Raw genomic sequence first — 24,577 nt, 5'->3', positions numbered from 1 at the left:
CCCTCATAGCACACTGTATGGCGTATGCCCGTCTTCATTAGACCAGTTCGGAGCAGAATAGTAGGACGTTAAACCCCATTTCATTTCATTTAATATTTGAGTACATGTGTCTTCAGGAATGGGCGGTAGTTTTCATATCCAGGATGGTGGTTGTCTAGCAACCCTGTGTATACTTATCATGTATAAATTGCATAAATAACTCGTCTCCTGGTAACCCTAACCCTAACCCTAGCCTTAACACAGAATCTCGTCAACAATCACGTGCCCAAACCCTATGAACATCTCACTACCTTGACGAAATCTGCAGTTGACCGTAATATTTAGACCTTGCCCCTGACATAATATTCATAACATAATATTCCCAGAGAAAACCTTAGCATTATCTACAAGTAAAACAATCGCCACTTTGGATTCTATATTGTGCCGTTTTAATTTTACGCCATATCGTCTATTCAGAATTCGTTTAGCAGTGGGAGGAAACCGGAGGACCCGGAGAAAACCCACGAGGTTGAGGGTAAAAGAAGTAAGCAAAGTAATTGGTTTCGCCGACTTTCACAAAAGAAACGCCCTTGGTTTTACCTGTTGTACTTGTCTTGTCACCTTCACTCTAATTAAAATCCTGAATTATAGTTACATCTAGATAGTTGGTTGTTTCTATATCTGTAGAAAACTACGTTAGTTGTTTTTTATTTATAATTTTGCTCTTTCATTTAGTCGTTAGGAGCACCATCTTTTGGTTTAATACAATTTACATCTCCTAAGACCATGACCATGAGGGTCGAATACCAAACATAAGCCTAAGAAAGGAAATATATCACCCTTAAAATGGCAGACCGGTAGACGATGCCTTTAGGGGATAACTGGTTTTGGTTGGGATCAGGGACGGATATGGGGGGGTCCGTGGGCCTGACAAAAGTCTGTAGAGGCTCTGGCTTAGGGGGGGGGGGGGGGGGTATGGCCACCCTGGGATGAGAAATTTTTTGTAAAACGGACTGTAAATGTTGCTTTCCTGATGTTTATGGCTTATGCACAGATTTAGGGTATGGCAATTAATTCATCAAAAACCGACGTGCACGGCGAGTTAATGCCAACCAGCAGTTAGAGCACAGAGCACAAGGTCATTGGAGCAATAAAGTACTATGAAATCAAGTGAAATGGACCCGTCACAGAAATTGGGTCACATTCCCACCCATGTGCGATGGAAACAAGTCGGGGTTTGTGTGGAATTTTCATCCTGGACCTAGACATACTACATAATTCGGATGAATCCAACCGATATCAAAATACGTGCTTGTTACGTTATATTTTTTCTATAATTATTTTCAAATAAAAGTAACAATTCTGCTTTTAGATGTTAAAAAAAATAATACGCTTTTTAAAAGAATTTTAATTAACAGCAGCAGATAAATGACATTAGCAGGAATAAACTGATATACATTCAGAGATATAAAGTTTTAAAAGATTTTGGAAATTTTTGTTCTTTTAAAATATCAATACTGATACAATACAATACAAAACAAAAATTAGTATACATAATATTATAATAAAGGGTTAAAAATATACGTTTAGTAAATAAAAATATATATGGTAATAACTAAATAAATATACATAGTTCCCAAAGTTCGACATGGTTCTTCCTGATAATGAAGTATCCCTCACAGAGACTTGTGTTCACAAGTTTTCAAAATCTTAAACTAAAACGGTTAGATATGTTAGAGCTATTAAATAAACTGGACATTTGGCAATCCTTACACTGATTAGGGGTATACACATAGACATTTTCATTGTTTTTGTTCAATGTGTGAACAGTCTAAAGTCACCAGTGGCTGATTCTGTTCTGAAGACAGATAGAAAGTATCGACTCATTTATTCACAAAATGTAACCTGATTTTTTTTTTACATTTCTGTGTGGATGGACATATATGAGTTTTTTTTATCGGACGTAATCAAGACATTAATAAATTTAATTTCGACGAAGTTTCATAGATGCCTGTCACGCACTTTGGTACATGCGCGATCGCAAGAAATTGTGGTTGGATATATGGACATATACAAAGAGCACATATCTAAAACAATAATTAGAGATAAATACAAATTTCGTAAGTGTATTTCTAAAATTTAACATTTTCGTATTTTTCGGTCTCAGTTATAGGCGTACAAAAATATCTTATAATTACCACAATTCAACACAAGGTAGGTACGATCATGCTCTAAAATCCATCAGTTTTAGTGATAATGTCAACGATTGTGGTGTACTAAGATGGAATTTGTCTGAATGTCGCCCCTAATTCAAAATAAACAAATAAAACTAACAATTCATTAATAAATTAAAACTGAAAATCAAAGAACTAAATCGTTTGAGAAAAGCACATATCTTTAAACAGCAATTAAAATTTAATTAAAAAGCGCCCACAAACTTCACAGATGGCATGTGAAGTTAATTGATTTTTAAATCTGCATTTATGAAGCGGGGTGTACAAAGTGGCGGTATAGATCTGGAAGACAATTGGTATCCTTGGTTCCTGGAAACCCATGTGCAATACATGGTCTTGAGAATTGTATCAAACACATACGGTACACCATTTGAATTAGGTGCTAGAATGAGATCCATGATAGCTCGTGGTGTGACATCATAGGCCACTCGGAATGGGGTTAAACCTACATGGGCTGTAGTCGGGTAAATGGCAGAATAACACGAGGCCTGGATTCCATTTACAACAATGTGACCAGATTTCGTCATCGGGGAGAAGGCGCCAGTTCTTTCAATTAACTTTACATGCTGCACCATTTCTAACAACTGCCTATCGCCATCAACCGTTAACAGAAAATCCCCTACCTGAAATGCAAATATTGAATATCAATGCAAATTCTCGTATATTCGCAAGATGATTTGTGTGGCAATATTTCAGCGAATTCGAACTCATCTCAGATATCATAGACACAAATATACTAAGCAGCAAAAGACACGTCAGGTTGGTATGTTACTCTGAATAGACGCATTGCATAAAACTTGTCAAATGTTTTTATTGTATATTTGTGGCCACATCTCCAATTTTAACTGAGCAATGGGGGTCCTTCCCAAACACAGAATTGAACCCAGAAAATGTTCTCAAATACCTAACCTGACTTCTGAGATGGTAATGTGTTTTCCATGCATCCCCATACTTGGTTGAATCATTCACACTACAACGTCAGCAGCACGCCACGACTCACGACAGCTTAGAGGAACCAGTCTGCTTGGAAGACTCGAAGCTGGCCACACTGCCAAGGCCGTTGCCAATCACTTCCAGTTCAATGTTCGGGCCATGTACGGGAAACAACAATGCTTTCGGGCCAACACCACGGATGATCGTCCCCGAACTGGTAGACCAAGGATTACTACAAGGCGACAAGACCGCCATGTTGTGCGACAGCACGTGCAGAATTCCTTCACAGAGGCATCTGAGACAGAACGTCAGACAGTGGGAACACACGGAAGACCAATCAGTACCGATACAGTGCGCCAACGTCTCACCAGAGAGAACATCCATTGCCGTAGACCTTACCGTGGACTGATCCTCAACCCTCGCCATCGACGTGAACGTCTACAGTTTGCCCAACAACACCAGAACTGGCGATAAAGGCAATTGAGAACTGTTCTGTTCACAGGTGAGAGTCGGTATTACGTATCAACTGCAGATGGCAGGACCAGAATATGGCACCGAAGTGGCCACTGTGTTATCATGGAACGAGACTTATTGGGAGGTCCAAGCATAATGGTTTGGGGTGGAATCGGCCTGAACCAGACAGTGGGCCCTGTGGTGTATCAAAATCTTGGTCCAGGGAGCGGAGGCGCCATCACAGCTCTCAGACAGACCCCATGTCATACCGCATTTCGCACGTCATCGAAACAACGTTTTCCAGTATGACAACGCCCGTGCCCACACCGCCAGAGTTACTCGGGACTTTCTCTACAGCAGAACGGTGTCAACGTTGTCTACTGGCCAACAATGCCTTGGAATTGTGATGAATTAATCACTAATGTGTCAACATACTGTTCACAAAAAATTGCTTTGATCCATTTAGTAAGTCGTTTTCTAGAATGATTTGATTAAAGTGCCTCTCTGATTTTGAAATCGTACTGACATTTTTTTTTTGCTGTTTAGTATACAATGTTCTATTGCTTGTTTTGTTTTCATTCTTGGTTAAACCGGAACTCAATCCTCATCTCGCGGATATATAGCCGCATAGCAAGTGTCATTAAAATCGTATTACAAATGTAGACTCTATCGCCTTCATAAGCACGTGTGGACGGACGGGTGGGCGAACACGGGTAATGAAATAATATTTGGGGTATAAAAAGAAATCGAAACTAAGCATACATATGCCGTGGTTATTAATTTTACTATCTTCATAGAACAATATAAATAATTCGGAAGGTTTTACACACAATCAATGTATATATATATATATATATATAATGATTCAACTATAACTCAATACCTGGACATCTTGTGCCATTTTATAGATGTAAGTTGAATTAGAAGCAACCGGTAGATAATGCCAATGACTGATGGGTAATACATGTGTCTGTGTTGTAATTTCCAGGTATCTATTGGTCGAGTGGAGATCGTAATGACTATGACACCATACTTCACTGTAACCAACACTACCATCAGGGTTGATAACTTGTACTTCGTCACCAATTTCTATATCTTCTATGTATTTAACACCACCATTTCGTGTTAATAGTTCTGTTTGAGCGGGAAAACATGTTTCTGCAGGCAGAAAATGGAGAATTGTCAGTTATTTTAAGCTAATCCGAGTTTTAGTTATCATTTGATCTAGCATACAATGTGGAGGAAAACACTACAATCTTGATTTTACAAGTAAGAAGTTTTTCGTGTCGTTTTTTGTTGTTTTTATTTCGGTTGCATGGTAAACCGTATGATTGGGACAAGTTGAATAAATAACGTTTGTTATGTGTGGTTTAATGGTCGAGAGCGAGACATAAAGTAATATATTGAAACAACACGAGGGACGTAGTATTCTCTTCTGGAAAACTGGACTGTCATATTTAATAACTATCTGTTAAATGTTTTATGAATGCTGGTAATTACAGAAGAATTATTGCGTTAGCTATAGCTGTTTAGGCAAAACGTTTAGCAACACACCCAGATAACATTCTTGATAAATCGCATCTGATTCAGATCAGAAATAAATTAGTAATTTATTAATATTAAAGCCTAATTCCAAAGGCCAATGTTAGTTCACCAAACCAATACGACATATGTAATAGAACTGGTTAAACACAATACTGGCTAAAATGGAGAGCGATAACAGATGGAATGAAATGAAATGTGGTTTATGCCCCGACTGGGCTACTGAAGACGGGCATACGCCATACAGTGTGCTATGTGGGAAATGTTGCCCTGACAACCGCCATACGGCCTACTCTTATATTGAATTGCAACTGTTAATGGTTCTTTTACGTTAACATCAGTGTGCACACGGGATCCCATTTTTCGTCCTTGTCGGGCCCTCCTTTCTCCATCACTGACAAGGGGGAACCACGCAGAAAAATTGTGAGACATTTTCTAGGCCAACACCGGGAGCGAACCCCAGACCTCCCGGCCTGCGCCTTAATCACTGAGCCAGGGTTGCTCCCATGATAACAGACACACGGAGTGCACAAGGTGTTTCTATTTTAATCGTTTCGAACAGACATTCCTCTACAGTCTTAAATACAAATTCATTATCAGTTAGCTGAAAATCGACTGTTTGTTCGTTATCTCAATCAGGAATATTAACTTATGTTTCCTAAAACAAAAATACTAATGACAAAATTCTAAACAACGTCTACTATTGTACCAGGAAGCTTTTTTCTCATTAATCTTTGCTTGACCTTATGGCCTTAATCATCTACCCCCATCAAAGGACTGACCTTATAAACACCTGTGAATATTTTAGCTCAATTAGAGTTATCGTGTATTGTTTCTCAAAAACGGATAAACGTACGGACGGGCGGACGAACCCTCTAATTATAGTTTTCTGTTTTCGGAGGACAAAAAGATGTATTAGATATTTGGTTGTGTTGATTACTACTTAGTTTTCGCACTTGCCCAGTTATTTTATGAAATAACTCGAATGACACTAAACGTAGTATTTGAAATATTTATCTCACCATTGCAATTGTCACCTCTAAATCCATCCAAACACATACATGACACTCCACCAGCCTCTGGTACACAAGTTCCATTATTTAGACAAGGTTCAGTAGCACAAAGATCCTCTAGAATTGTATCAAAATAATCCTCATCAAAAAAAACATAATATACAATGAACACCTACACCGAGTTTGAACATAATATACAATAAACACCTACACCGAGTTTGAACATTCTAGCACAATTTGAAGGAGATTTATTGTGTCCCAAAACATGTGACGGCCAGACAGATAGATAATTGAACTCGGTTAAATTATTCACCTAATAAACACATACACCAGGTTTGCACATTCTAGCACACTTAGAAGAATAGTTATTGTGTCCCAAAACATGTGACGGCCAGACAGACAAATGAACAAGCAAATTATTCACCTAATAAACACATACACCAAGTTTGAAAAGTCTAGCCTAATTCCAAAAAACAAGCTTAGTTCACCACACCAATACGACATATGTAATACAACTGGTTAAACACAATACTGGCTAAAATGGAGAGCGATAACAGATGGAATGAAATGAAATGTGGTTTATGCACCGACTGGGCTAATGAAGACAGGTATACGTCATACATTGTGCTATGTGGGAAATGTTGCCCTGACAACCGCGCTACGGCCTACTCCAATATTGAACTGCAACTGTTAATAGTTATTTTACGTGAACATAAGCGTGCACACGGGATCTCATTTTTCGTCCTTGTCGGGCCCTCCTTTCTCCATCACTGACAAGGGGGAACCATGCAGAAAAATTGTGAGAAATTTTCTAGGCGAACTGCGGGAGCGAACCCAGGATCTTCCGACCAGCGCTTTACTCACTGAGCCACCGTTGCTCTCATGGTAACAGATACACAGAGTGCACAGGGTGTTTCTATTTGAATCGTTTCGAACAGACATTCTTTCACAGTCTTAAATACAAATTCATCATCAGTTAGCTGAAAATCAGGAATATTAACTTATGTTTCCTAAAACAAAAATACTAATGACAAAATTCTAAACAACCTCTACTTTTGTACCATGGAGCTTTTTCCTCATTAATCTTTAATCATTAATCATCTACACCCATCAAAGGACTGACCTTATCAACACATGTGAATATTTCAGCTTAATTAGAGTTATCGTGTATTGTTTCTCAAAAACGGATACACGTACGGACGGGCGGAAGAACACTCTAATTATAGTTTTCTGTTTTCGGAGGACAAAAAGACGTATTAGATATTTGGTTGTGTTGATTACTACTTAGTTTTCGTACTTGCCCAGTTATTTTATGAAATAACTCGAATGACACTAAACGCAGTATTTGAAATATTTATCTCACCCTCGCAATTGTCACCGATAAATCCATCCACACACGTACATGACACTCCACCAGCCTCTGGTACACAAGTTCCATTGTTTTGACAAGGTTCAGCAGCACATAGATCCTCTAGAATTATATCAAAATAATCCTCACCAAAATAACAAAATATACAATAAACACCTACACCGAGTTTGAACATTCTAGTACAATTTGAAGGAGATTTATTGTGTCCCAAAGCATGTGACGGCCAGACAGACAGACAATTGAACTCGATCAAATTTTTCACCTAACAAACACATACACCAAGTTTGAACATTCTAGCACAATTAGAAGAAGAGTTATTGTGTCCCATAACGTGTGACGGGCAGATAGACGGGCGGGCGGGCGGACCCATTTTAATAGTCCCCTGCGTTCTTCGAAAGGTACGGGGGGGGGGGGAGCAAAAATAATAATACAAGAACATAATATACAAGAAAATAATATACAGCCTGGTAATACGGTAATCCCCGGAAAAACTTTCCCGCTTGTTGAGGATACGACCGTAGTTCCCCTGGATGCAGAATGACCTAAATTGTTTTTTGGTTACCTTGCTCAATCTATCCAAATTGTACGTGCATGTGAGTATTTGTCAAAATAAAAGACCAATGACATATTCGAAAGATGGGGACAATAAGCAGACTTTATGATCATCTGAGTTTAATTCGACATACACAGACTGACCGGCAGACTACGTAAATGCGATCATTTGAAAACTATTGTACACATATAGCCGAGTAGAAATTATACATTTTTAAATAGTTTAACTGATTATAAGCAGTCGGATTACGTCATTAGATTTGTTGCGTTACCTAAAATAAGTATAAGTGACATGGGGGGAACCACGCAGAAAAATTGCTAGAAATTTTCTAGGCCAACACCGGGAGCGAACCCCAGACCTCCCAGCCAGCAGCTTAATCACTGAGCCACCGTTGCTCCCATGTTATCAGATACACAGAGTGCACAGAGTGTTTCTATTTTAATCGTTTCCAACAGACATTCCTCCACAGTCTTAAATACAAATTCATCATCAGTTAGGTGAAAATCGACTGTGTGTTCGTTATCTCAATCAGGAATATAAACTTACGTTTCCTAAAACAAAAATACTAATGACAAAATTCTAAACAACCTCTACTGTTGTACCAAGGAGCTTTTTTCTCATTTATCTTAAATCATTAATCATCTACACCCATCAAAGGATTGACCTTATCAACATATGTGAATATTTTAGCTCAATTAGAGTTATCGTGTATTAATTGTGTCTCAAAATCGGATACACGTACGTACGGGCGGACCGACGAGCCCTCTAATAGTTTTCTGTTTTCGGAGGACAACAAGACGTATTAGATATTTGGTTGTGTTGATTACTACTTAGTTTTCGTACTTGCCTAGTTATTTTATGAAATAACTCGAATGACACTCAACGCAGTATTTGAAATATTTATCTCACCCTCGCAATTGTCGCCGATAAATCCATCAACACACGTACATGACACTCCACCAGCCTCTGGTACGCAAGTTCCATTGTTTTGACAAGGTTCAGCAGCACATAGATCAACTAGAATTATATCAAAATAATCCTCATCAAAATAACAAAAGATACAAAACACGGCTTCACGTCTGATCACCAGAATAAGACTAAGCGACCACATTACACCTGTGCTCAAATCCCTGCACTTGCTCCCCATAAACAGAGATATTCAATATAAGATAATCCTCCTCACTTACAAGTGCATCCATGGTTTAGCTTCTAACTACCTGAGTGATCTTATACAAATCAAAAGTGGAGAAAGAACAACTCGATCAACACCTTGTTGTTCCAAAAACTTTGAAAGTGTTATGTGGTAATAGGGCAATTTCAGTGGCAGCAACCATCTAATGGAATAAACTCTCAGCAACATTTAAAGAAGTCAGAAGATTAGAAAATTATTCTTGAAAACTCACTTATCTAACTGTGAATACCAAACGTGACGGTGCAGCTCAGCACTATCGAGTAGAACAGTTCTAGGGTAGAGGCGCTATACAAATTCATTATTATTTATTTATTTTTTTTTTTTATTTATATACAATAAACACCTACACTGAGTGTGAACATTCTAGCACAATCTGAAGGTGATTTATTGCGTACCAAAACATGTGACAGCCATACAGGCAGACAATTGAACTCGATCAAAATTTCCCCTAATAAACACATACACCCAGTTTGAAGATTCTAGCACAATCAGAGGAAGAGTTATTGTGTCCCATAACGTGTGACGGACAGACAGACGGGCGGACGGACCCATTTTAATAGTCCCCTGTGTTCTTCGAAAGCTGGGGGGGGGGGCAAAAATAATATACAGCCTGGTAATACCGTAATCCCCGGAAAAAATTTCCCGCTTGTTGAGGATGCGACCGTAGTTCGTCTGGATGCAGAACGACCCAAATTATTTTTTGGTTACCTTGCTAAACCTTGTCAAATTGAACGTGCACGTAAGTATTTGTTAAAAGAAAAAGACCAATGACAGACATATTCGAAAGGTGGGGACAATAAGTAGACTTTATGATTATCTGCGTTTAATTAGACATACACAGACTGGTCGACAGACTACGTAAATGCGATCATTTGAAAACTATTGTACAGATTTAGCCGAGTAGAAATTATACATTATTTAAATACGTTAAATGATTATAAGCAGTCGGATTACGTCATTAGATTTGTTGCGTTACCTAAAATAAGTATAAGTGACATGGGGGGGGGGCCACGCAGAAAAATTGCTAGAAATTTTCTAGGCCAACACCGAGAGCGAACCCCAGACCTCCCGACCAGCGCCTTACTCACTGAGCCACCGTAGCTCCCATGATAACAGATACACAGAGTGCACAGAGTGTTTCTATTTTAATCGTTTCCAACAGACATTCCTCTACAGTCTTAAATACAAATTCATTATCAGTTAGCTGAAAATCGACTGTGTGTCCGATATCTATTTCAATCAGTAATATTAACTTATGTTTCCTAAAAAAAAAAGTACTATAATGACAAAATTCTAAGCAAATTTTTAGAAAAAACATACATATAAATATGAGAATTTGAACTCCAAAATACTGAATCAAAATCGTCGATACAACCACTATTGTTGTACCAGGGAGCTTTTTTCTCATTAATCACTGCTTGACCTTATGGCCTTAATCATCTACCCCATCAAAGGACTGACCTTATAAACACCTGTGAATATTTTAGCTTAATTAGAGTTATCGTGTATTGTTTCTCAAAAACGGATACACGTACGGACGGGCGGACGAACCCTCTAATAGTTTTCTGTTTTCGGAGGACTAAAAGATGTATTAGATATTTGTTTGCGTTGATTAATACTTAGTTTTCGTACATGCCTAGTTATTTTATGAAATAACTCGAATGACACTCAACGCAGTATTTGAAATATTTATCTCACCCTCGCAATTGTCACCGATAAATCCATCTACACACATACATGACACTCCACCAGCCTCTGGTACACATGTTCCATTGTTTTGACAAGGTTCAGCAGCACATAGATCAACTAGAATTATATCAAAATAATCCTCATCAAAATAACATAATATACAATAAACACGTACACCGAGTTTCAACATTCAAGCACAATTTGAAGGAGATTTATTGTGTCCCAAAACATGTGACTGGCAGACAGACAGACAATTGAACACCATCAAAGTATTCACCTAATAAACACATACACCAAGTTTGAACATTCTAGCACAATTAGATGAAGTGTTATTGTGTCCCAAAACCTATGACGGACAGACAGAAAGGAAAACAAACAGGCAGACGGTCAGACCCATTTAATAGTCCCCTGTGTTCCTCGAAAGGTGTGTGTGGGAGTGGGGGGGCCAAAAAATATACAAGAACATAATATACAAGAACATAATATACAGCCTGGTAATACGGAAATCTCCGGAAAAACTTTCCTGCTTGTTGATGATGCGACCGTAGTTCCCCTGGATGCAGAACGAACCAAATTGTTTTTTGGTTACCTTGCTCAACCTATCCAAATTGAACGTGCATGTGAGTATTTGTTAAAAAAAAAACCCAATGACAGACATATTCGAAAGGTGGGGACAATAGGTTGACTTTATGAATATCTGAGTTTAATTCGACATACACAGACTGGCCGACAGACTACGTAAATGCCATCATTTGAAAACTATCGTACACATTTAGCCGAGTAGAAATTATACCTTATTTAAATGCGTTAAATGATTATAAGCAGTCGGATTACGTCATTAGGTTTCTTACGTTACGTAAAATGAGTATAAGTGAGATTACGTTACGCTACGTAGAATGAGTATTAGTGAGATTACGTCATTAAATGTGTGACGTAGAATGATTACGAGTTCAATCCAGAACCATGATCAGATAAGACTAGATGCAGATAACTAATATAAACAGGGGGTCTACATGTCTAACGTGTGCGCTTTAGATCCTATGGTCTGCCATTGAATCTAGTGGCGTGGATCTGGATCCCACACTGGACAAGCAGTAGTGGCCCCCTGTCAACCTAGTAAGTTTTCTCCGGGTTCCCACTTTCTTACTACAGCTAAAGGCCACAACGCACAAGCGAAATATTGAAATGAAATTTAACAATATGTTTTTGTCGCGTGAGTATTACAGATACATACTCACGAAAGTATTTATAGTGTAAGTGTAGTTATTTCCAATAAAAGTATGGCAAAATTGGTATAAACGGAAGGTAGAGACGCCCAATCTTACAAGAAAAATACCGGGTTCCCTGAAAAACACCCATGACTGGCAACCGGACGGTTTATTATATGTCAGCTTGATTTAGGGAGCGGTTGTTATTTCTTGATCGAATGTTTGGGCGGCTTGGGGAATATTGATGGGTTAAAACGTACAAGACTTTGCTATTAAACGCCGGAAAAGGACGTTGGCAGAAGATAATCCAATAATTTACTTAGGCTTCAATATGTATGGATAGACGGTAAGTACCGACAAATACATTCTGAAATGGGCCCTCCCTCCATCAAGTTATATGACAAACATGGCTTCTAAATATAGATTGTTTTATATCTTGGGGGATAAAATGTTTTGAGAGGGATTTGGAGCAAATTTTTGATAGAATAATTAGTTACAATATGTTTTTAGTTCAAATATATCATCACATCACCAAGTTTGTACGAGGGAAGGCATCTTTAAACTCTCTCTCAACAACAAGGCAACTAATACAAATATTTTGCTGGTATAAAATACAGTATTAAAATAGACGCGATAATATTATAGTAATATTTAAAATATTTATCTTACCCTCACAATTGTCACCGGTAAACCCATCCGCACATTGACATGACACTGCACCAACCTCTGGTACACAAGTTCCATTATTTTGACAAGGTTCGGCAGCACACAGATCCACTAGAATTATATCAAAATAATCTTCATAAAAGTATTCTACATCCTTCCAGTATATTATTATATAGTAACACAAATTGAAAGATGTCAGGTCTACTTTTATTTGATGTTTAGAAGTGTGCATTTATTTTTGTTTCTTACTTGCCTTGTAGAACGTTATATAATAACTCGGTAGCCGTCGTGTATATTCTTCATATTTCAAATGATAAAGTTTATAATATTATTTTCCTCGCGGATGACACAGGTAGAAGCGTATATTATACACGAAGTCAAATTGTCGCTCAGATTTGTTAACTCTTACACATTTGACAAATACCCTTTACGTGAGTTCCGGTAAAAGTTATTATTTAGAAAATTTAAAATACCATCCGGTGAATACTTGCTGTATAGGACCGTCTTTGGTTACAATATTGCTACTAATTCTTACCACCACAATCTGCTCCGGAGAAGCCACAGGGACAATTACAAATACCATTAACACACACTCCATTGTTAAGACACTCAACGTCATCACAAGGGTCTAAACAACATATTAATGATATTATAAATTAGTATAAATATGTTTATAGAAAATCTGACAAGGACAGCTGTCTAGTCGTTCGGATGGGACGAAAAACCGAGGTCCCGTGTACACATTGGCGTACACAAAGACCCCTTGACAGTTGGAATTCGATAAAACAGTAGGCCGTAGTGCCGCTGTTCGGGCAAAATTTCCCTCATAGCACACTGTACGGCGTATGACCGTCTTCATTAGCCCAGTTTGGAACAGAACAGCAGGACGTTAAACCCCATTTCATTTCATTTTTATAGAAAATCTAGGCATAAATATAAGGCACGACAACTTTCTTTTTCTCAGGATGAAAATTTCGAAACCATCTCTTGACAACGTATACCTAAATCTGAATTTAGAATAAGGTGGCCGCCTAAGCTGTAGGTGTAAAAAGAGGTCTGTGTTTCAAGTCGATATTTACTGTCTGTTCCAGGTGACACTACGACACGACAATTGCTTGCCATTTCTTCAATTTTTAATTTAGACGACTAAAACTTAGTGACATACCTGGAATCGCCATCCCATTACTTTCTTACACGAGGAAACCAAATTCAGATCAAGCTACATAACCTCTCTCTCGTGAAAAATCATAGTTTGTTTACATCCCGCGGTTTAACATCAGCCATGTTTGACATAGTTATCCGGAAGAGTTGAAGAGGGAGGGGGCGTTGGTTTGGCTCGAGTCGTTTCGGTCTACTTGGATGTCAAGGAAGTTGTTTCGTCCAAGTAGAATATAACTTTTATTTTTACGGAATCCAAGACCACCGCAGTTTGTCCAACTGAGTTGAATATTTAATTGGCCCTGAGGGCTGTAGCGTTTTGATATTCAAATAAATTCCCGTCTTGCTCTCCATATTTACGAGGACTATCCAGATATATATCAGCTAATTTGCGATAAGATAATATTTTGTATTAATTATTATTATAGATAGTGCCAACATGTATACCATGCCGTTTATTCTGTGTCAATCGGATAGTTTATAGGCTAAAAACTGCAAGGCCAAAGGGAAATAATCTGGACAAATATATTTTGAATATTTATATACAGCTGATCAGAACCTTGGAAAAATAATAGTGTTTATAAAAATGTCATATCTCTAGACCTTACTCCCAAAAACCGAGTGGCTTAATGGGCAGTTTCTGCAAAATAAGCGGGTTAAAACAGAACATAATATTAATCCGACCAAAAAACATGATCCACAGTCTGAAACCTAAGTATTACTGCCGCAATAGAAAGGGCGAATTTTCCTTCACTATATATTTAATGTACCCGATTAGGAGATACCTGTCTATCCTATACGCGAAATACAAGTCTCTTATTACGCAGACACACTCGTAATGTTGATGTTTTGAGAAAGAAACGATGTCGAAATATGTGAAATTTCCAAGAGGAGAGTGAATCTTATCGAACGTTTAGGCGTTAGGGCTCGACGAAGAGAGCAACGGGATGACAATTTCAGGTATGTCACCAATTTTTGACCGATTAAATGGAAAACTGAAGAAATGGCAAGGAATTTGAGAGTCAGAGTATCTCTTGGAACAGACAGTAAGATGAAAATTAGAAGAGAATAAAATGAAAATGATGTGACGATTTAATAGGGGCATTGTGAACATTAAGTAAATAGTTTTAGTGGGAAAATATTGTTATTTCCTGTGTTTTTTAACATAATAATATAACTGTATAAGAGGCTATCTAATACAGGTGAACACTGAACTGTACTCTACCAACACCAGCGATATTCGTTGTTTTGGTGTATGTTGTAATCTGCTAGATACAAATAAGCAATTTGAGATCAAAATGAGTTCTAGAGGAAAAGAAAAGAATCCAGGGACTCCGAGATTTACACGAAGCTCTGGCAAGGGAGAAATGTCGGAAATTACTGACGGTGAAGAAGCTAATAGGGATATAACAGGTATATATATGCAATTTTAGACTCAATAAAACACGAGATAAGCCAAATAATTAAAAAGGATGATATGAAGATTATTATAAATGAGATAAGTGAATGTGTCCTTGAAACACTAAGGAAGGAGATGAAAATAGAAATAAAAAAGCTAGTAAATGATGCTACCGATGTTATACGTGAGCAATATGACGCAGATTTGGGCCAAAATGAACAATTGCATGCTGAAAAAAGGGAATGCAGACTAAAATAGATGATCTAATAACTAAAGCAAAAATTGGACATAGTAAGGCTAATGATGCATTAAGAATGGCAAATTATAATGAACAATATTCCAGGAAAATGAATATCAGAATTTTCGGACTGCCAGACCAACAATTACAAGAACTGCAAAACACTTTCATTGATACAATAAAAAGGTGTATTCCCACGAAGGCGCAGTTACAGAGCGTGACCAAAATTAATCCTTCCCACGAAGGCGCAGATATCGACTTGTCGGCTTTCGTTTGAAGAGAGGCATGTTGCTATTAGGACCCAATTAAGGGCGTTAAAGATTTTATGAATTTATGTTCACTCTGAACCAACAACACTCTGGAAGGATGGCATGCAAGAATCAAGAAGATAGTTGGAAAAGCCAATCCGAATGTTTTTGAAATGATCACATTTTTACAACAAGAACAAAATATTAACTACCAAGGAAGAGATATGAATATGCTCAAATCCAAAGCCAGCTCCAGGAATTAAAAGGAAGACACGAAGAAGAGGAATTGACTTTAGTCGAGTATTTATTTCGCGAAATTAAATTAATTTTTGTTATAGTGTAGTTATGTTTTCATTTCTTATGCCAAAAATGATGCTAAAATGTTGGTTAATTAGTTACATTGGGGATTATGAAAGTGTAAATTCTTATCATAACAATCTATAACACCATTGTTACAATTTTAATCCCTAGGAGCTGGATTATTATAGGATGTCAAAAAAGTATATACATGTATAGAGAATATCCTACCAGTCTTTTTTGATATCAAAAAATATCAACACAAGTTGATAAAGTAACAAAAAACGAGGCTCTGCCGATTTTTTTTTTACTTTATCAACGAGTGTTGATATTTTTTGATATCAAAAAAGATAATTAGGAGATTTTATTTATCACCCAATCCCTTCTTACATGCACAAATAGATAAATATAATTCTTTGCTGTAGATTTCAATTTTACTGAACATTACGGCGTAGTGATACATTATTTTTGATAGCAATTCAACCATTGCAAAGTCCTTTATATTGACCCAGTGTTTCCATCAAGGTCAATTGAATAACAATAGTTCATTTTTAATTTTAAAAAAAAAGTTACTTTTAATAAGAAATGAACTGTTCTTTGAAAATAAAAAAAAGTAGTTCCTTTTCAACTGACCAATCAAATTCATGTAGATTATGAAATATATCACACAAGCGATATCAACTGTAGAATGTATTATTTGGTGATGAAATGAAAATATTACAAGTAGCTACTGTCTCTGACATATGAGTAAACCTTAATTAACCATATTACACATGTACATGTATATTGAATATTAGAAACTTTATATTAAGAATGATACATACAATTAAAATGAAAATCTCTATATATGAACAATACATAAAATTAAAGTGATCGTTACTTTGACACAACATGAATACTACATACAGTTAAAGTGATGATTTCCATGAATTATTATAAATTATAAATGTATTGTCGAATTATAGGGATAGTATATAATTTACATACAAATAGTGATAGCTCTTATATGATAATATAAGTTACATTTTTTTTATAATGAATAGTGTCTTCTAGTCAAATGATAGTTAGCTGAATATTATATACCACTAAAGCAATACTCCTTGTGCAATATTATAATCTACAACTTTATTGGTGAATATTACATATACAACTAAAGTGGATAATCTCTTTGGGATATTATTAGCTTCAACTATATATATGAATAGTACATATTATAAGATCTAACTTTTTATGATGATTATTCCATATTCCTATATTTATATACGTTTAAAATACTAGTCTCTATATTCTACTATAATTTTTTATGAGGGTTACAATCCTTAAAGTATTAATGCAATCACTTAAAATGATAGTCCCTGTGCTATACACAATTTGTAACTGTATAGGATGAATATTACATACATTTAAAGTGATAGCCCTCAAGCTACATGATAATTTATAACTTTATAGGATGAATATTTTATACTATTAAAGGGATAGTCACTATGCTATAAGATAATTTACAACTTTATAGGATAAATATTATATACTATTAAAGTGATAGTCCCTAAGCTATATATAATTTACAACTTTATAGGATGAATATTATATACATTTAAAGTGATAGCCCCTATGCTATATGATAATTCACAACTTTATAGGATGAATATTTTATACTATTAAAGTGATAGTCCCTAAGCTATATGATAATTTACAACTTTATAGGATGAATGTTATATACTATTAAAGTGATAGTACATACGCTATACGATAATTTACAACTTTATAGGATGAATGTTATATACTATTAAAGTGATAATTACTGTGTGCTATTATAACTCACAACTTTAAAGGATGAATATTACATACTATTAAAAGGATATTCCTTATATATTATCATTAAAAGTTATAGTGTGAATACTGTACATATTTAAAATGGTAGACACCATGAGATATTATAAGTTATAGATTTATAGGATAAATATCTTAAGCAATTTAAAGTGATAATCCCTATGAAATATTATAATTAACAACTTTATAGGACGAATATTACATGCAGTTAAAGTGATAGTCACTGTGTGTTACAATAATATAGCATGAATATTACTACAGATTAAAGTGATAGTCCCTTTTGGATAATCTAAGTTATAAGATTAGAGGATGAATATTACATACAGTTAAAGTGATAGTCACAGTGTATTATTATACATTACAATAGTGGATTAATTGTACATTAATTAAAGTGACAGTTCTATGGTGTATTATAAGTTACAATAGTAAATGATAAATTTACATTTGGAGATTTTTTTTAAAAAAACAACGCCCATTTATAAATCTTGCCAGAAAGATAAGATTATAGGTAATCACAAAACTAAAACCCCAAAACCCCAAAACCTTAGGCAACCTCATGTAGTTCAGAAGAAAGACTTGCATGATATCATCACATAAATTGTACTTTGTAATTTATCTAAAAACAGTTTTATTGAATTTATTTGTTTGCATCGGTTTTATTATAGATAGTATTTTAAGTTTAAATGCGCTAGTTAATAAGCATACATTATGTTATAGTCTTTATATATTTAAGTATACTTGTATCAGGGAACGTTTTCATATCTTTAGTATAAAATGGCTAATCTGACAATAACTTCATTGAATGCTAGGGTATGTGACAAAAAGTTAAACGCACTAAGCTATTTCTTTGGTTAAAAGAGCAAAAATCAGACATATTCTTCTTACAGGAGACACAACATTAAAACCGACGAAATTAGATGGCAGCAGGAATGGGGGGGGGGGGGCTATAATCTATTCTCACTGTAGAAGTAATTCAACTGGCACGGCTATACTCTTTCGAAACACGTTTGATGAGAACATATTATCAAAAATAATAGATAAAAACGGATATTATACTGCTGTTGTAATTAATATACAAAATGAAAATTATATACTTCTCAATACGTATAGCCCTATCTCCGACATTGACCAATATAAATATTTTACCAGTCTCTGTGAATTGATGCAAAATCTTGAAGAAGAATATGATTCTATCCCATTTGTCGTGGGGGGGGGGGGGGAATTTAATAACGTAATGGATGTAAATATGGATCGTACAGGTGGTAATTATAAAGTTACGAAAAACGGCAGCCAGGCAATAAATAATATCATTCAAAAATTTAACCTTATAGATATTTTCCGAATTAAACATAATAATGTAAAGAAATATACCTGGAAGCAACTAAAACCTTGAATTCAAAGCAGGATTGACTTCTGGATTATAACAGAAACTGTACATGATTATGTTAAAGACTGTCAAATACTAGTTAATACAATAAGCGACCATTGGGCTATTTACATAGGTCTGAACTTTTTTAAAACTAAACGAGGCTCGGGCTTATGGATCTTTAATAGTAGTCTGGTTTTAGATAAGAACTTTTATAAATATATTGAACAATCTATAGAAAATTGGGCTCATGAGTTCCATTATTCATTGCAAAAGGTTTTTTTGGGGGGATTATTTAAAATTAAACATTGTACTATTAAGTATTGCAAAAAAAAGAAACACGTTAAAATTGGATTAAAAAAGTACCTATTAGATAAGTTAGAAGGGTTAAAGGATGAAAAATTAAAATTTATTGCTACCGGTAATAATGAAATAGAAACTGTTGAAAAAGAATATCAAATTTTGTTAAACAGGCTAGATCAAATTTACGAAGATGAAGCAAAGGGGGCCATATTGAGATCTAAAATTCAATGGTACGAACAGGGTGAAAAGAGCTCAAATTTTTTCTTAAATTTAGAAAAGTCCAGGAAACAAAATACAACTTTGAATAGAAGAATAACCCGGTCTAATGACGAGGACGTTAGCCAATGTAATGATATATTAAGTGAAATTCATGATTACTATAAAACGTTGTATTCTTTGTGTGACAATAGCTTTAATTTTAATCTTAATATTAAAAATGATCAATTTACAAACATTGGCCAGAACTTACCAAAACTGGACGAATATCAAAGTCAGATGTTAGAATACAAACTAGATGAAAGTGAGAGCAAGGAGGCTATAAAATCTTTCAAAAATAATAAGTCTCCTGGAAACGACGGCTTAACAGTGGAATTTTATCGAGCATATTGGGACATAATTAAAAACTACGTTTTAAACTCATATAATTATAGTTTTGAAACCGGAATCCTTTCACCGTCGCAAAGACAATCAATAATTGGACTGATACCTAAACCTGGAAAAGATAAATCTCTGCTATCTAACAGGCGACCTATAACATTGATTAATGTAGATGTTAAAATCATAAGTAAAGCTCTTTCAAATAGATTAAAACATTTTTTAAAATTATTAATACATCATAATCAAACAGCTTTTATACCAGGGCGCCATATACAGGAAAATATAAATAATAGATGATTGTTTTTATCTGGCAAAATTGAAGAAAATAAAAGGCTTTCTCTTAGCTATCGATTTTAAAAAAGCTTTTGGCAGTATTAGTCACAAGTTTTTGTTTAAAGTTCTATCCTCCTTTGGATGTAAACGTAATTTTATTAGATATATTCGTACCCTATATAATGATGTCAAATGTTGTGTGATAAATAACGGTTTTACTACGCCATATTTTCCAACAGAAAGGGGGGTTCGTCAGGGCGATCCGAGCATCACCAACTTATTCAATCTTGTAATCGAAACCCTATGTAATTTTATAAGAAATGATTTTAATATTAGAGAGATTGCTTTTCCTGATGACATGACATGTTTTTTTAAAAGATTAAAAATCAGCTAGACATTTATATGAAGTACTTAAAAAATTCAGTAAAGTGTCAGGATTAGAAATTAATGTTATAAAAACTGAAGCAATTGATCTAAATAGTGGAATACCTAATCTGTCATCTGAAATACATCAGTTTGGTTTTGTATATCAAATTCGAATATAAAAATCTTAGGTATAGTATTCTCCAGTGACACAAAAACGACTGAGAAATTAAACTATGAAAATAGATTGATTGAGATAGATAATATATTAAATATTTGGAGAAAGAGAAAACTTACATTAATCGGCAAGATTCAAATAATTAAAACTTTCTGTATATCAAAAATACTGTATCCAGCGTCAGCTTTAACAATGCCAGAGTATGTTATAAAAAGATTTAATATTAAGATAGTTGCGTTTTTATGGAATGGGCCAGATAAACTTAAACGAAAAGTAATCAGTCAAATGAAGAATATGGGAGGGGGGATTAAATATGATAAATTTGAATGAAATGATGATAGCTCGCAGCATTTTTTGGATAAAGAAAATTTATACTAATGCAACACAGACTTGGAAAACAACATATAATTTTATTCTTGACATGTATGGGGGCGATTTACTACCATGCAGCTTGCAACTATGACCCTAAACTTAAAAACCTATCTCCCTTTTATCAAGAATTATTTCAAAATTGGTACGCTATATATATACTAAACAATGTTGATATTTTGATACACCCGAAAAGTAAAATTTTCTGGAATAATAGATGTATAGGACTAGATAATAATATTTTTAGAAATAAATTTAAAAATAAAAATACATTGTATATGTATGATTTTATTGAAAATAAATGAACGGGTAACTGACGAATATTGTAGAAATTATATAAAAAGTACATCGTTAGATTTTAAAAGATTTCTGAAAACTACCCCACACAACGAAACACAGAATTGTAAAAGTATTACTTATTTAGAAGAAATAAACACTAACCTAATATCTTGGTATAAGCATGACTTAACATCGATCACTGCTAAACAAATATATTCCGCGCGGATCAGCTTACTATATGAAAAGCCGTTGGCTATAGGCAAATGGGAACAGGAATTAGAAATCAAAATAAATGAACAACTAATGAAAGCGATCTTTAATCTTTCACATAATATAAGTATAGACAGCAAACTTCAAAACTTCCAATACAAATATATTCATAAAATAATGTATACAAACTAATTACAAAGTAAATTAAAGTTAACCGAATCCACTCTCTGCACCTTCTGTCAATCCGATATTGAGACAGTAAACCACTTATTCATTTTCTGCAGTTATGCCCAACAAATCTGGAGCAAAATGCTAGAAATTACCCTTAAAAGTAACATAAATATAACATTAAAAAATAAAAATATCCATTTCGGGTATCAAGAAAAAACAATTTTCAATAATTTATGTGAATGGGACTTTACAAACCATTTAATAATCTTAACCAAATACTATATATATAGATCTAAATTAGAAAACGTTAAGCCATCACTATCCCGATATAATGCTTTTCTAATGAGTAAAATCTCATTAGAATTGGAAGTTTTTAAATCAAATATCTACACCCTAAATAAATGGAAATGTGTAGAATGCAACACATTATTGTAGAACTAGACTGGTCGCATACCCTTATCATTCAATTAGAATTATACAATTATGTGAACATATAAGAACCTTATAAGACCGTAAATGTACCATGCATTTCAATTCTTAACGAGGTAGCTATTTGTCTCCTCTCTCTTTCGACTTTTTCGTGGAAAGGAGTATAGCAACCTGGGTTTTTTTTTATTTTGATGGTAATCTCCTAAATATGTAAACTCCCTCAACCGTGGCAAGGGAGATAACATAACTAGACGGGGGTGAAAAGTTAAAGACTCAATTTATAAAAGGATTATAGTAAAGCAGGGATTTTAAAAGGTTTTAAAGGCTCAATACCACTCTTCTTGTAACTGAATAATATGTTCCAAATCTTTATTCTGGTCAACAAATTGTACTATTTTACAAAATTTCAATTAATTGATAATACAAATTTCATCTTAACACACCTTATTTAAAAATTTTGAAAAATTCAACATAATGGTTTGAAACGTCTAACGTAAACCTTTTCAAATGAAACTTCGATTTAAAAATATTTTCGAACCCTCTGGACAAGTAAAATAGGATGTAATGGATAATTTACACAACAGGTAGGACACTTAAACATCTAGTACTTAGATAGAGATATTATTTATTTTCTGGGGCTTTCAAGCCAGCAAGAGTGTTATTGTCTTATTTTACTTCTGAAGAAAAGGAATACAAGTATATTTAAATAATATCCCTGTCGTATATTGACTTACTTACTTTTTCAAATATATAATATAAACCGACATTATTGTATATAACATTAGAAATTATGAGAAATCATGCTGATGCTACAAATAATAATAATAAAAAAAATATATTTTGCTTATTTCTAATGTGTTGAAATTTATGTAAATTGTATATGACGTTATTTGAAAATAAAATTATATTTAAAAAAAAAATAAATAAATAAATCTGAATTTAAAATATTTCTAAGATATTTAACTGACACATGAGTTGCGCAGATTAAACCCGTGTATATGGCACTAATTAAAAACAAGAAAAAGAACACATCGCTATAAGAATGACATTTTACCAATATTACAGTCCAAAACATTTATTTCTATACATTTTGAAATATGTCAAAACATAGTTTGTGCAGAGTTCAAACCTAGCGAAATAAGGCTATACATTTAGAAACCTGTCCAATGACATGTTTGAGCTGGTTAACTATCAAATTAAAGAGGAGTGGCCACTCTCTCCAGAAAATCAATATTATGAAATTTGAATAATTTCATATTGTAAATAATCTTATCCTTCCCTAATTAGAGCAAATCCTACATTCATATCGAAAATTAAAAGACATCTTAAATAATCCCATTGGTCAATACCTCTATAACGCTAATGACTCTTTCAGTACCTTATACATTGGGAGACATATATAGTACAAATTTGATATTAAATATTACTGTCATTATTAATAATAATATGGTTACGCGTGGAATAAACAGCAGTGTAATTTACCTAGACATAATTGTATAAGTTTTAACATCGTCAAGAGTTAAGTACTACGTATAATTACCTTTACAACAGTAGCATAGGTCCGTTCTTTTAATCTTGTCACAACTTATACTTTCAAGGTTAAAGGGTGGTCCTCTCCTCCAATAACTTCTTTGGTGTAGGTGCCCAGTACATACGGCTACAAGAAAGGAAGCAGCAAAAACAGCAACTAACAAACCACGCATAATGATTATTTAACGCGAAGCTAAGCGCGTAAGACAGCCTGCTGGAGTTATGATGCTCGTTGTAAGTATGCTCTCTTTTAAAGGCAGTGAAATGGCAACAGCTGTTTTTCATGTATGCCAAACCATGAATAACATTCACTGGGTTTATTAACTACAACGTTTCCAGGAGGACACTCTCACAGTTATCGAGTAATGATACAAGCAAACGATGATGATGAGTTAGTTGTATTTTACGTCCGCTTCCACCGAGGTGATATCGCAGACAATATACAAGCAAACATACTACAGAAGGTTATATACAAACGGTTAATAATAAACTAATGAACTATTTACAG

The 24,577-nt window shown here is 34.7% G+C and overlaps 1 protein-coding gene across 1 annotated transcript; it reads right to left on the bottom strand.

Moving 5' to 3' along the window:
* Positions 1–1,445: 1,445 nt before the first annotated feature.
* Positions 1,446–24,275, bottom strand: LOC126830998 (neurogenic locus notch homolog protein 2). Its single transcript, XM_050561615.2, has 7 exons — positions 24,080–24,275; positions 13,367–13,459; positions 12,835–12,942; positions 7,518–7,625; positions 6,164–6,271; positions 4,483–4,757; positions 1,446–2,836 (listed from the first exon to the last, which is right to left on the bottom strand). The coding sequence occupies exons 1-7, from the start codon at positions 24,240–24,242 to the stop codon at positions 2,438–2,440; spliced, it is 1,254 nt and encodes a 417-aa protein (XP_050417572.1). The 5' UTR covers positions 24,243–24,275; the 3' UTR covers positions 1,446–2,437.
* Positions 24,276–24,577: the final 302 nt, after the last annotated feature.

This window comes from Patella vulgata, chromosome 8 (assembly GCF_932274485.2).
Source record: "Patella vulgata chromosome 8, xgPatVulg1.2, whole genome shotgun sequence".
Taxonomy (NCBI): domain Eukaryota; kingdom Metazoa; phylum Mollusca; class Gastropoda; family Patellidae; genus Patella; species Patella vulgata.
This window is presented reverse-complemented; position numbering and strand designations above follow the sequence as displayed.

Coding starts and splice junctions, on each gene's coding strand:
- LOC126830998 (XM_050561615.2), bottom strand. CDS start 24,242: ATGCGTGGTTTGTTAGTTGCTGTTTTTGCTGCTTCCTTTCTTGTAGCC. Junction 7,626..12,834: donor TACCGGTGACAATTGTGAGG/GTAAGATAAATA, acceptor ATATAATTCTAG/AGGATCTATGTGCTGCTGAA. Junction 2,837..4,482: donor AAATGGCACAAGATGTCCAG/GTATTGAGTTAT, acceptor TTTGCATTTCAG/GTAGGGGATTTTCTGTTAAC.